The sequence below is a fragment of the Phyllopteryx taeniolatus genome, chromosome 15 (assembly GCF_024500385.1).
Source record: "Phyllopteryx taeniolatus isolate TA_2022b chromosome 15, UOR_Ptae_1.2, whole genome shotgun sequence".
NCBI lineage: Eukaryota > Metazoa > Chordata > Actinopteri > Syngnathiformes > Syngnathidae > Phyllopteryx > Phyllopteryx taeniolatus.
In genome coordinates this window covers 2,543,589-2,558,425 of record NC_084516.1, presented here as the reverse complement: position 1 = coordinate 2,558,425, position 14,837 = coordinate 2,543,589, and the positions used below count along the sequence as shown (strand labels likewise).

The window sequence follows — 14,837 nt, the reverse complement described above, 5'->3', positions numbered from 1 at the left end:
AAGCCGACACCGTCGCCCGCGCTCTCAATCACAATGGAAATTGCAAATGTGCTGGAAAACATTTCCAAAGGGCTCGACTAAATGAGTCCAGATGAGGAGGTTCCGCGATCGCCAGGTTGTTCTCGTTCGTCTTCGCTAATGACGCTTAAGTGCCGGGTGACCTCGCTCGCAAGTCCGCTACTACTATCGCGCTGCTACTTTTTAGGAGCCTAACAACATAGTTGTCGGGAACGCCATTGCCATAGCAACTTAATCATCAGGCACGAATACCGCGGGGGAAGCTTGTTAAACCAACCACAAGGGCTTCCTCTCTGTACACAAAGTGCTTATTAACCACTGTGCATCCTGCTCGAAACGATGTACAGTACGTAACCTCCTATAATTCTCAGCTGGACATCGACCCGTCGGCTTTAATCAGTCTCCACCTGGCTTCGAGCGCCACGGGAGTGTTGAGGCGCGCCACCTTTTAGCCAGCCGGTCCATGTATTAGTACACCCTTTGTCCTCATTAATTCCACAACTTCGGCGTACTAGAATGACAACTATATGTCACTAGTGACGCAAAACCGCACTAGTTAACATCTGCGGACTACTGCTACCTTAATGAGGCGCAAGACACGAACATGTAGAATTTTAAAGATGTCAGATGCGGAGCGGCTTCCGCTGCGACGGTAGTAAAAATGGCGACAGGCCGCCCCGAAACACAACCGCTCCGTCTCGCTCGGGTTGGCGCGTTTAGGTTTTGGGAAAACGGGAGAGCTGCTCTCCACCTCCCTGGTCGCGCGCACCTAAACACACACAGACGCACGACACGCAGACTCTAAATCAACCTCAGCCTGACGCTTCAACGCGGGAGTCGTGAAAATTTGACGGGCCGCCTTTCTACGGCCGCCGACGCAAAGGCGAGCCGAGCGTGTTCGAGTTCTCGGTGCGATATTTGTTCTAGCGAGCAGCCGCTGAATGGCTTTTCAATATGTCGGGCCGGGTCACGGAGAGGAGACGCACGAGAGGCCAAACCTCACCGAGGCATTACATCTCACCTTTCCGACGCCGTCGCTCTTTCCGCTGAGTCTGTTCCCATCGTCAGTGTTTCCGTTTTATGTCCTTTCGGATTGGATTCGTCTTTACACGTGCTTTTCTTACATACACGTTTGTCTGTAACAAATCGCTTTCCAACGGGCATGTAATTTATTGCTTCCAAACGTCCAATGAATCACGGGGGATATGCGCCAGACTCACCTGTGATACAAAGACCATATAAAAAAAACATGTTTTAAAAATATAGTTTGACCCCTTCCCGCACACTTGAAACACGTTGAAACACACATTTAAAGCATTACTTAGCACCTGTTCTCGCTCACTCCCTGTCAAGAATTTCTATCACATCACTTTGAGGAAACAAAAAGAAGACTCACTCGCGCAGTCAGAAAACACTTTCGACCAAACCTGGTAGCTGAATGCTAACATATAATACTAAACGCTACAGACGGGCTAACAGAAATGAGCGTAGATGTTACGAATAGATTAGATAGAAACCTTCGAACAACTTCTACGTCATCACACACGGAGCAGCAACACATACAAACAGAGGAGACAACAATATTCATCTACGGAATTCTCTCTGCTCCGTGGGAACAGCGACTATTACTTGAACTGCTGTATTTGGAGACCTTCTCTGCCTCGTCGTCTTGCACTTCTTCCAGTAGCGCTCAATGCTGCCGGATAAATTGCGGCGTAACATCGTACCGCCTTGAAGGTGCTGTTATGGCTTACTTTTTACAGTTGTACTTATGTTCACAAGCATTAACCCGCCGTCCCCGGCTGGACCGTCACAGATCCTTATCGCCTTCTTAAAGAGTTCACTAACGAGGCCGCCGTTTCCCACCAGTCTGCACGTGTTTACAACACTGCATACTTCGCGAGCACGTGCGTTCAATCAGATCGAATAATCACGAGTCGCCGGTAGCACCCCTTAAACACAAGCGACCCTTGCCCGTCTATCCTTTCTCAAGTCAAAGCACCGGCCGATGGACATGGAATCAAAGACGCGGGCTAATGTAACTTCAGTGGTCGTGCAAATGAGCACGTATCGCTCTTCAGGATGTGGTCAAGTGGTTCCTCGGAGCAGTCGTCCGGCCGCAATCGTGCTCGTGTTCAGCGGAACATGTTGCACATTCGTTAAACCGGACCGTTCGGTCCAAACCTGGAGGCGGAACCGCATGACTTGCATCGTGCTTGACACACGAGTAATTTTGTGTTACTGCTCCCATAGAGAGCGTGACGAAGAGCGATAGCGGTGTTAGTTGACCACTGAGCTCAAACGGAAAGCGTCTGGCGTGCGACTGGAGCTTCCGACAAATTCGTATCCTGCTCTAAACGCTCTTGCGTACACAGACGCTTTTAAGAAATCAATAAGCTCTCGATGACACTTTTTTTTTTATTGTTGTTTGGATTTAGTTTGAAAGGATATTTCTTCCTGTGAATTACTTTACAATGCAAGGGCATGCGCACATGCATATGAAAACTATACAGGTAGACTGCTGCCACCTGCTGTTACGGAATGACGATTTATTGGCTTTTACACAACCCAGAAGTTTTTCATTTATTTACAAGTTCATAATGTGCAACCAAAGCGATCCCCCCCCCCCCCCCCCCCAAAAAAAAAAAATTCGCCGAACCATCTGAGATACGTCCGTCTGACTCGTTCAACTGACATTACTGACGTTCAAGGTGATACGGTTCCATCCCAGTCCTGTGAGTGGCAGTAATGAGCGTTTTATTTCTCCGCAGCATATTTGCTGGATCCACGCTTTAGCACCTGCTCTGTTAGCTCATCTATGGCATTTCGCATTATACGTTAGCTTTAGAGTAACTTTACTTTGCTTTGCCTCTTTGGGGAGTCTTCTTTTCATTTTGTCAAAGCGATGTCATGATTTCTTGAGAACAGGCACTAAGGAATACTTTTGATACGCATGTTTTGATACATTTAAATGTGTTTAAATCCTATGGGAGTGGCCAAACTATTAAGTTTAATTCTAAATCTAAACATTTTCACACCATTCAATGGGAAACATAATATTTGACATGTGCAAGCAATTCAAGATGCGGCGGCCATGTGTGCGAAACAATCAGGGCTTTCGCGCAAAATTTGGAAAACACACACACAGGAGCGGGTTTTGACAGACGGCGTGTTCATTTGTTGCCGAGCGGAATGACGCACGGCAGATGTGAGATACGACGAGAACAGTTAAAGCTCCGCCATAGAAGAATTTGACATGCGCGTGGGCTGGGGAACTAATGACGAGGTGTCGGCGCGCCGTTGGCTGATGGATGGCGGTGGCCGGTGTTGAGGCGTGAGCCATCATGCGAGGGGAGCGAGCTGGCGTGCCAGGGCCACGACAAGGCTAAAACATAGCCGACCAAAGCTGCTTTTTTTCCAGCCATGTTTAGTTCGACATCAGCTTTATTAGTTGTTGGTTTTGTCGTATGTTATGATCGCTTGGCCGAGACGGAGGCGACGCTGTGTCATTGTGACAGGCTGTCTTTGTGGTCTTGGCCGTCATTGGAAAGTCTGCTTCCTCGACAGATTTGAACTCCTCACATGTGGCCCAAACGGCTTTGACAGGCCTGTTGGTGAACGCGCGCTCACCATCTCCCCCACTGAGGACACACAACCTTATCCCCGTCGCTTTTTTTGTTTTTTCCAAGGTGGTTTTGACATCGTGCGTGTGCCTTTGTGTTTTTTTTCTTTCCTCTGCCTATTTCCATTCCTGTGTTTATGCTCCACATGCTCAGTGCCCACGTCTCAGTCATCTCTTTGTTTTTTGTTTTTTTTGTTTTGTTTTTGTCTTTAGGGACAGAAAGGTTACCCCGGTCCACCTGGACTACCCGGAGAATCTGTGAGTATATTTGTCCCATTTTAGAAGCTACATTTCCCCCCCCCCACAGTACGTAGTAATGTTTCCGTTGCTGCAAGTACAAAACGTATCCAACAAGTCAAGTGCCTCAAATTCTCTTTTGAGCCTGCATTTCTTTGTTTTGTGTTTATTGTGAACCCCCTTGGGGGATATGTTCCAGAACCTCCCGCGCTAGGCGAAAATTGTCGATATCGACAGAACATAAAAATAGTTTTAATATTGTTTTTGTAAATAGTTTTCCGCACTCACACCCCTTAAACACTTCTAAATGACCTAAGACTGACTTATTCACACCTTTTCAAGTATTCCTTCGCGCCTGTTCTGCCTCTTGTTGTCAAGACAACAACATCTGCGGTACATTGAAGTCGTGCAACTCTAAATTCAGTCTTGCCTGTATACTGTGAGAACCCATTAAAATAATTTAAGCGAGGGCTTGAAAGATGAGCTTCACTGTACTACTCCACACACGCCGCAATTCGGCCAGATGGGATGAGCTCACGACGGCCGACACGGTGACATCTGGGTTGTCGTGATGCTCTCCAGGATATCGGGAAAGCCGTGCCGAACAAAGACGAACAGGAACAGCCACGAGCCGACTGCGCCAACGGTGTCACGGTCGCAGCTGCTTTTGCGTCGAGTCGTTTCTCCCGCTCCTCGGTCGCGTGATTTATCCCCCGGATTTGTCCTCATTCAACTTGCGCGGGTAGGGAGGGAGGAAAAAAATAAATAAATACGGTTCAAAGAAGTCCTTCATTTCTGCAAATGGGAGGAGAGCAGGCAGTTTTGGCGGAGCCCGAGGCGACTATTTTAAGCGCGGAGCCGTATCCGGGCCGCACGGGTCACGCTACTGTTAGTATGAAAGAAAGGCCTTAGTCAGTGACACTGGAGTGGAACATTCTCAAGTACGAGCCCGTCCGAGACGTCAGGGAGTTCCCAAACTTGTCATCGGCTGTGTAGCTTTTGTAGCGTCTCCGCGTCCGATCTTCAAACGCCCCCCGCTTTCCCACCGCCGGCGTTAACTCTGAGTCACCATCGACTGCGTATGACTCGGCTGTAATACACAATGAGCCACGCTTACAGTATTACCTCCCGCTCGCAGTCGGTGTTGCTTACAAGCACACTATAGTCAAGCTGAAACGGACGTAGCAGAAAGCTCATTTACTTGCAAACTCAATGATTTGGATCAGTTTGCGTCCCAAAATAGCAATCGCGACGTCCTGCTTTTCATCACCTTTTCCCTTTGGATGCTATCCTCTCGTCTCGGGTGGAGCTCTTCCCTAACAAGGAGCTGAAGGGCAAAACGTAAACGATGACGCCAGCGCGCATTTACGTCAAAGCAGGGCCGAGCAAACATTTACGTGTGATTGGCTTGACAAAAGGAATACTCCACCCCGTGAATGCAAATGAAATTCCATTCGGATTCGGCCTGTTTATTCCGATCGAGGTGTTTATATGGAGCATTTTTATTCGGTTTGGGCTTCCGACCCGATTCTAATCAGAATACAAGCTTCCATGTAAACCCAGCTATTGTCTTAAGCACACAAACGAAGAAGAGTTTCATAAATACTAGCAGTGGCTTTTCCCATTATGTTTTAGCATTTGGCTAGCAGACTAAAGGCAAAGTTATGTTTTTCTTAAATACAGAACATATTTTTTCTGTTAAGTTTGACAGTGAACTTCAAGTGGGAATGGCATTAAACAGTTTGAAGCTTCTTTTTTGTAAAAAAAAAAATTGCTTCACTGCTTGTTGCGAAGTGAGCTTGCAACCATATAGCGCTTGCATCTCCAATTTCTTTCTCCCAACTCAAATCAAATGATCGGCCGAACGAGCGCTCGTATCTCAAGGCACCACTGCATATACAATTTTATCCAAACTAACCCGACGAAGCGATGCTCGACAAAAGACCCATAGACCTCAGTCGGACGGGTTCTAACTGTAAGCACTTTCTATTTATCCAAGGCGGCAAGCTCCGCGCACGGCCGCACATCCAGAGCGTGTCAATGGAAGTTATACATGAGCACGTTTGCACTCCGACACAAGTCGCCTGTGTGCGTGTTTGGACGTGTCCTACGCCCTGTTGGCTTCCGCGAAGGACACCGCATCCCTTTTTCCGAGGGGACGAGAGTTTGGAAACTTGGGTCAAACTTGGGATTCCTGCGATTATGGATTCATTTAAACACACCCAAATAGAGGCTGTGATTTTACGATGAAGCACTTGAGGCATTATTGTGCTTGACGGGCATTCCTTTTAGTCTACGTATATAAATACCGCTGTGAAGTTTCCTTTTCGCATCTCAAATCTTCCCTTTGGCCCCTTTCTATATACATTATATAAAGAAAAGTACTTATTTGGTCACATTATCACTGTACCGACAGGAAGGGGAAATGGAGGAAAATGTAGCTTTTAGAGAGCGATTCTTTGACGTTATGTCCTTTTCTGGTCTCCAAACGGGCTTGAAGTCAGGGTTCAGGGCGAGTTCTTCCACACCAAACTCATCTAAGCACGCCTCTGCGGCCTTCCTCAAACTGTCCAAAACAAATTGTCCAAAATCAAGATTCGGGGGGTAATCAGGCAGTGTTTACATACCTTTTGTGAGCCGAGGCACAAAAACTGTTTATTTGTCACTCCCAGTTGAAGTTTCCTGGAAAACTGAAACTTAAAACGAAAGAGAATTAGACATTGTCGATCGAACAACAAAGTGTTCAAGCAAAGAAGTTAATCCACAAGCTTAATGCTAACATGTAATTGGAAACGGAATAGACGGGCTAACGGAAATTAGCATCGATGTTATGGTAATTCTAAACGTTTAAGCAACTGCTACTTGAACACACACCGAGCAGCAACGCATACAAACGCATTTATTTTCACTTCTCTGTGGGGGCAACGACTCGCCCTCATTCTGTTAATTACGCTACGTCTCGCCCAGTAGATGTCAGTGCTGCCCGCCGTGTTGTTGCACAACATTGGACTACATTGAAGGGGCGCAAGTCAAATGCCCCAAAATTCGGACTTGTCTCTATACTATAAAAACCCATTAGAAAAAAAAAACACTCCCGATTGATTGATTAATTTGATTAAGAACTCGTCAAATCTAAATCTGATCTAAAACACTAATTGGTAAGACCCCACTCGATCTTCACTCGCTGCTCACCTTGCATACCACCACCCGCACGCTCCGCCCAGCATTTTTCTCAACCTCTGTTTCCAAAGTGCGCGCTACTTTTGGCCCCAAACGACTGGAAGACTGCACCAAATAATAAAACTCACCTCATTCATCCCAGTGTCATCATTTCAAAAGTCAGCGAGGAATACTGTCCACGATGGCTGCACTTGTTTCGAACCTTGTTTCATTCACCATGTGCTATGATGTCATGGAATGTATTATGTAACTCTATCACACTGTACGGTTCGTTGTCTGTGTATTTGCATTTGCTTTAGTTAGTTTTACTCTGTTTTGTTCGTCAGATTATTTGGCATTGCAAACGAGAATCTGTTCTCAATTGCCTTACCTAGAAGAAAAAAAAAAAAAGATTCGCTAAAATAAATGAAGAAGTGAATCTGTGTACTTTTGTCTATGTGGTGTGGCTAGCCCAATTTGGACTCCAACAGACAAGCAGGCAGTCAGTGCAGTGCAGGCGTGCGCGTTGCTGCTAGCGTAATGACAATGATCCTTCTCACTTCACCTCCCGCCTCCCTCACCTCCTCCCTCCCTCCTTCCAACCCATCCTCACCCCCTCTCTCTCTTTCTCTCCCTCCTGCAGGGAGAGCAAGGTCCAGTCGGAAGCCCAGGTGCCAAAGGTTATCCTGGCAGGCAGGTGCAGTAAATCCTCTGCTGTGACTGGTACAGTTGTAGTCAAAGCCAAGTGCAATTAGCTTGTGTTGAACAGCTTACCCTCTGTGTGTGTGTGTGTGTGTGTAAATACTGCATCGTGGTGTATGTATGAACAAACAACACAGGCTAGTTGATTCCTTGCATTTATTCCCGCGTCACATTTTGTTTGAAACAAGCAAACAACAAGCGCTGGATCACTAAAATAAAATTAAAAAAAAACATCTTATTTTCAGGGTTTACCTGGGCCGATAGGACCTTTGGGGCCCAAAGGCGTGCGGGTAAGTTACATTACTAACGTCGGATCGATAAATACGCGTCATCCTGACAGTGTACTGAGACTTTTACTGCAGTATTTATGGAAGGACTGTAAATGAGAGTTTCGCGGGGAAAAAAAAAAAAGAGAGAGTCTAACTAGAGGTTGTCAGCTTTCGGTATGTTTCCTGCACTAGTGCGTATACAGAGTATGCACATGGGTGCCAAATCCATGCCAGAGGTTATGTAATGCATCTCTTTGCGCACAAAAGCACATTGACACAGGCCTAGCGTAGCACTATTAATAGTCATGTCAACATTGTATTGCTATTTCCAGGCCCACTGTAAATGGTGTACCTCATCCAAACGGGCCGGCTTCCGCTGCACCGAATAAGACAAACACGTGCACAAAGTGATGCTAATGTTCCAATAAAGCGTCTTCATCAGCTCTTCTTGGCGGATCCCAAAGCCTCGCCCTGCCCCCATTGGCTGGAATTTCCTGTTTGAGCTCCGTATGAGGCCCTCCTGTCTCAAGGATGCATTCTCGTCCTCGCTCTCTCTCTCTTTTTTTTTTTTTTTTTTTTTGTCACCTCTCCACTAGGCATGGGCCGGTATCAGATTCGGACAGTATCAAAACCATCAGCAAAAATCTTCAAAATGTTTTTAAAATAAATCACGATATTGGAATTACATATATAAAATATATTATTTTTAAATGTTTGGATTTATAACTCCAAATCTTTCCATTTAAACAAATTTTTCTAAATAAAAATCAATATGTAATCCAGTAAAACAGTCATTACTTATTTGTAGTGAGTAGCCACTTCTCGGCTCTTCTGAGCTTTGTGACGTAAAGGCAGAGTGAAAAACGAACTGATGTGAGCTATGCTAGTTATCTAGTTAGCGAGTTACTGTAAACGCCTCGGTAGCATCTGTGGTATTTATTTCACCAATTGTGCATACGCTGACATCTCGTAGCTAGTTGCAAATGTTCATTTCAAGAAAGTAATATAGTAAGATTACCTTGAAATGGGAGTTAAGTGTTTCAGGAAAACAGGACGAAGCACTTTTTTCCGGTTCAGGTCACTCGCGGAGCCCAATGGCACGAGACCGGGACAAAGAAAGATTAAGCGTCTACAATATCTTTTGTTGCACGTAAGATGTCTTCAAGAGCTACCAAAGATGACCATGTCCGATGTTTAGACTCGGTTTGTGTTTACATATATCATATAATATCATATATATACAGTACATTTATCTAACTGATCTGAAGACACCAGCGATAAAGAAAATATTCGAGCAAGTTCGGGTTCAAACCGTCATGACATCAGCCCGTAATTAACGTAGTTATCGCAGTGCACACATGATTCCGCCATCTCATTTACCAGTTTGGTCACGTGGCGTTCGCCAAAGAGTGATGGGTGGCGCTCTCCTAAATGTGATACCGTATTGAAAGTATTACCTCCTCCATCCTTCCCCGACCAAGTCACGTTACCCGAGAAATTCCCCAAAGAGACTTTTTCGACAAAAGTCGTCGCGCTTACTGACTGCTCGCGCCGACAATGAAAGGCTCATAAACGCTGACTGTTTTGAAACCGTGACTTTTTAAAACAGCGGTATACCTAAAAACCAATGACCGGCCCATGCCTACTAACCGCACGCCATTCTCCGCTGTGTTTGTGTTGTGGTGTTTGTGTCTCTGTCCCCTTGCACAGTGCGACATGCAGGCCGTCTTCAGAGATCCCTGGCGTGAGGGTATGTGCCCTTGGACTACATCGTGGAAGCCAGCACCATGCAGTCCATGGGCATATACACTTGCCTCATGGCTTGGTTCTTCACGGAGGCCCTCCCTTAACCATGCGGGACCCCCGAATGCCACCTCTCTGTAGCCAGTCGGATCAAAGCTCCTGTCGCGTTGATTGCATTGAAATAACTCACTTGGTAACCCTGCTCTCTCTCTCTCTCTCTCTCTCTCTCTCTCTCTCTCTCTATCTCCTCTCCTTCTTTCCTCTCTTCTCCTGCAGGGTTTCATTGGAATCCCCGGGCTTTTTGGCCTCCCCGGGCCTGATGGAGAAAGAGTGAGTGATTGATATATTGTTGCTCAAAAATATCTTTCCTGTCTCAATTGCACCCCCCCCCCCCCCCCCCCAAAAAGAAAAAGAAAAAGAAATACAGTGAAACTCCTTTTATCACTTTCATCACAAAATTGCAATGCGATGGTAAGAGTAAACAAGAAAACAGAACCCGAAGCGTTTCGCTCACAGGTGTCAAACTCCAGGCCCATCATTTGCTCAAGAGAAGACAAACTATTGACGTTGCACTTAAACCTAAAAAGAAAAGACTCAAGCTTTGAAACATGTACTGAATCTGTCCTTGTTACCACAAACCTACCTTACCTTACTGTACCCAGTGTGATCCGCACCTTGACCTGAATACCAAGGTACCTACTAAACCTTGATTTTTGCCATACCGTTACACCTTAGGTAATTGTAGCGGTCCCCCTGGAGAGTAAGCGTAACTACGATGTGGCTTGCGATGAAAACAAGCTTGACACCCTCGCCTTGACGCATCTCAGCCTCTCTGCGAGCCTTTCGAGCTGGCAAAAGTCACAAAGGCTTCTAAAACAGGGCGATTAGCATACTTCTGACATGCTCCAGCGGGTTGCATCAGCACAGGGAAGGAAGGCTGTAATCAACTCCGTCCTAGTTCTTAAGATGCCAGAAATGGATGGTGTCATATCTCAGCAGAGGGGGCGAAAGTACTCACTCTGTACGTAGAAGTACACATACTGTACTTGCGTAAAAGAAAAGATAACAAAAGAAGTAGTGATTTAATTGTTGTACTTAAGCAAAGGCAAAAAAATACAGACTGAAATGAAAAGTAAACATTTATTTTAACTTAAATAGTGTTTGTACTGAGATGAAGAAAAATCCCCTTTTTCTTTTAAACCAAGTGCTAGCTAGCGTTGGTTCGACTTTCTTGCAATCGAAAGGTGTTCCCATAGCTTTGCTGACGTCGTGAACTGACTACAAAAAAATCGTTAGCCTAATAGCTATATTACCTTAGTTATTTTTTTAAGTTTTCATAAAACGAGAACAAAACACATTTTCAGCAAACAAGAGTCAAGTTGCCTCGATTCACTCCTTACGGATTACCAGGACCTGAATGACCGACAATCTACACAGAAGAAACACAATATTTAGACACAAATCAGTCTTGTAGCCAACGTCATCGAAAGAAGTCTGCCGCTCAATAAATATTTGTTATTAGTTTTCTCTAGTATGTGGCTAATTCATGAATCCATCTCCTGTACCTGTTATTCACATACACACTTGCACAGTGCGCTCACTTGTGCACTTTCTCACGCTCACACGCATTCACGTTCATCATTAAGCTCGATCAACAGGTATGCCATGGCGGGCATTGTAGGACTTAGCTTTAGAAGAGTCGGAGGATGCAAGAGCGAGATGCTAGAAAATGCGTGTGCTTCGCGTTCCACTACGGACCGTCTCCAAGTTTTCTTACGGTTTTGTTGCGTTAACCCCGTTTTACTACGGCTGACTCGGTTTCTTATCCGCACTGTGACAGCAAATTTGGGGGCAGTTTCAAAATCTCACCGGGCATCCACAGCAATCGCGGCCTGTCACCAGGAGCGTAGTGGAAATGTAACCTGGGAAGTATGAAGTGCAAATATCTGTTTTCAAAAGTAGGGAGTAGGAGTAAAAGGTCATCAGAAAAGTACAGATACCTGAGGAAAAAAAAAACTTACTGTCTGTCTACTCTCTGTCGACTTTGTTTTTCTAGTCTTTCTTTTGTGTTGACTTTTTGTCTCTTCTTCTTTCACCCGCCGTCTTTTTTCTTTCTTTTTCAGGGCATTCCAGGCGAACCAGGCAAGAGGGGCAAGATGGGTAGGCCGGTAAAGTTTTGTCTCAACATATTTTACACACAATGTGTCGTATGTGCAAATGTGCTGGGGCGAGTTGGCAGACGGTCACACGTGTCAAACAACATTCAATTCTAATCTTCCTGGGATTTCTGCGGTATCGAGAGCTTTTGTTGCGCGTCGAAAGGTACAAAGTCTGCGTGTTACGTCATTGTTCCAGCCGGCTCAGTGTTTCCAGGCCCTGTCAGGGGGGGTTAAATGGGGTCGAGTCCCAGCAGCCGCACGTCAGGGTCGGGCCTGTAACAAGAAAAAGGCTTTTGTTGGGAGTAAAGGGGGATCCAGGCCGTCTGGAGGAAGCCGTTGCTTTCGCTCTGTGTATGTGCGTCCGATAGATCACTTTGACAGCGGCTTTCAAAAGGTTTCGAACCCTTAAACACACGGCGTCAGACCATTCAGCAGATGTTTCCGCTAAATGGGGCATTTATGGAGCAAAACCTATCCACTTGCGAGCTTCCTTGTTGACTCACGATTGCTCCATCCGCCGGTGTTTGGGAGTAGGACACAGGTCATATTTTTAATCGGATCGTGTTCAAATTTGGTGCGTCCGGAACAGTACTTGAGATCTCAACATGGGCCAAAAATGGTGCCTGTTGTTTCCTTTTTGATGGTGTTTTGCTCATAGGATGAATGTAAAACATTAATTTGAGCTGATCTCATGAATGGAGCTTGATTGTTTTGTTTGGTGGTACTTAGCAGAGGTGGCAACAGTACTCAAGTAGAAGTACAGATACTAGTCCGGTAAATGTAGAAGTATTGATTCAACTACTTAAGTACAGTGGACCCCCGCATATTCGTTGTTCGGCATTTGCAAATTCACCTATTTGTGGATTTTGGGGGGGGGGGGGAACCTATTCCTTCTTATTCAGGGAACCTCACGCTTATTTGTGATTTTTTTGGGGGGGTCCTGATTTGGGGTCCACTGTAAAAGTGAAAAACAAAACACCATACTCCTAAATGTACTGTAGCAAGTAAAAAATAGTTTTTTTTTTACTGTGGATTGTATGTAATAGCCTTTTTGATAACTTGGCAGAATGTCAAAAAACTTCTCTGCACACAAAAGTTTAGTTTCCCTCTTTTATTAAATTTGGCTTTTATACAATTAAAACAACATGTTGCTAACGTTGTCAATTGACTAACAACAAATAAAGATAAATTCGCTAATGATAACAACTGAAAAATCCACCTTACCTGCGATGTTAACTCTTTAACAGACAAGAGACGGGATGAGCACTTTGCAAATAATGAGCGATACAATTTGCCAAAAACTTGCATGCCAGGAAACAGTTCAAATACAACCTGATGGCTGCTCAAAGTGTCTCGTATTTCTCCTCAGGCAAGGTCATACATACACGCATAAACATGCAGTTATCATCTGCCTTATGCAACTAGTGCCCCCCAGCCACAGACGTCTTGCTTTGTCTCACAGCCAAGTGATAATACAAGATCCGAGACAGAGAGAGGAAGATGGTCTGCTTTCTTATCCTCACACCAAGGCATATATTTGTCTCATAACGTTCCTTCGTGTGAAGTACAGATACCTGAAATTTCGGCTTTAGTACGGTAACAAAGTATCTGTTACACCACTGGTACATGTCCACTGTCATAAACAATTGGGACGTATCCAGTAGGATGCATTGCGGTGGTCTACCTCCAGCGTTCCAAAAGCGTGTTTCCAAAACATCGGCCCGGTCCTTCTGTCTGTCAACTTGGATAGACGGTTGCACAACATCCAAGTCAATCTTTTGACCCACTTTTTACGGGGTTGTTGTTGTTGCTGACTTGATGTAAAAGCAGCGATGCACTTAATCCCCACTGGACCGTGTTCAACTAATAGTTTTAAGTGCAGCACTTGGAACGGTCTTTTTTTTTTTTTTTCTCCCCCCGACTCACATTTGTCTTGTACAGCAGCGGTGACAGCGACGTGAGTCATCTTTTTGTGGGTGCACTCCATGCGTCATCCACACCGGCTGTACTGGGGTCCAAACTCTTTAGTCTGTACAACGGCGATTAATGCTGACACGCCATTGATACATTGTTGGAAAGCTCATAAATAGAGTACAAGAGATCACTCAGGCGCAGTTGCATAACATTTTCCCATTCCAGTACAGTGAGCACCCCTTCTAAAAAGCTTTATAATTACCTCTAGTTGCAACAAGATGGTGACAAAGCACTATTTTTATATTAGACAAAGGTGTGGCCTGACTAAATGAAGCTCCTCCCTTCGCGTCAACATAGTTACCAGGTACCAACATGGCCCCAAAGTGTTATTTTTTCATATAACGCATGACTTTGGTCTGAGCACAAATATTGGAGGTTAGGTTCTGAAAAAAATGGTGAATATTTGAATTGACGAATGCCACATGGAAAATATGAAGGCGTTCACTGCACAGCGGAACAGCTGAAGTTGAAACAATTGGAAACTCATCCGATGTCGACATCCCGTGAGCAAAATCCTGTAAATGTTGGAATTCGATGTATATTTTACTGAAAAATACGTGCCTAATGTCGGACAAAACTTTGCAATATGATCCGTCGTCATGTGTTACATCACCTGAAACCACTCGAGAACTCAGTTCAGCGAGCATCAAAGTGGGAAAACTTGTCCAATTCAACCTAAACTTCAAGAGAAAAATCTTTCCGCCCCACAAAACATTCATCCAATTTTTGCGTCTCTAATGTCACACAAAGCAAAAATTGAAACATCAAGGCAAAAACACATACAGTTCAGATCCGACTTACATTTCCTGGAAAAATACGTCACACAAAATTTTGGGGTTATCACCTGAAACCTCTGCGTACCTCTCAGGAACTCAGTTCAACAAGCATAAAAGTCTAAAACTCTAGAAATTTGATGAAAAATTCTGGAAACACACGTCCCGCAAAATTTGGGCA

The 14,837-nt window shown here is 45.0% G+C and overlaps 1 protein-coding gene across 2 annotated transcripts in view; it reads left to right on the top strand.

The window, feature by feature from the left end:
• The window catches only part of LOC133490261 (collagen alpha-1(XXVII) chain A-like), a 66,027-nt gene that overhangs the window by 19,603 nt on the left and 31,587 nt on the right, over positions 1–14,837 (top strand). For both annotated transcript variants that reach the window (XM_061800122.1, XM_061800121.1), the window contains 5 exons: positions 3,854–3,898; positions 7,680–7,733; positions 7,984–8,028; positions 10,027–10,080; positions 11,874–11,918. In XM_061800122.1, coding sequence (XP_061656106.1) covers positions 3,854–3,898; positions 7,680–7,733; positions 7,984–8,028; positions 10,027–10,080; positions 11,874–11,918 — 243 coding nt within the window. The remainder of the gene's footprint in view (positions 1–3,853; positions 3,899–7,679; positions 7,734–7,983; positions 8,029–10,026; positions 10,081–11,873; positions 11,919–14,837) is intronic.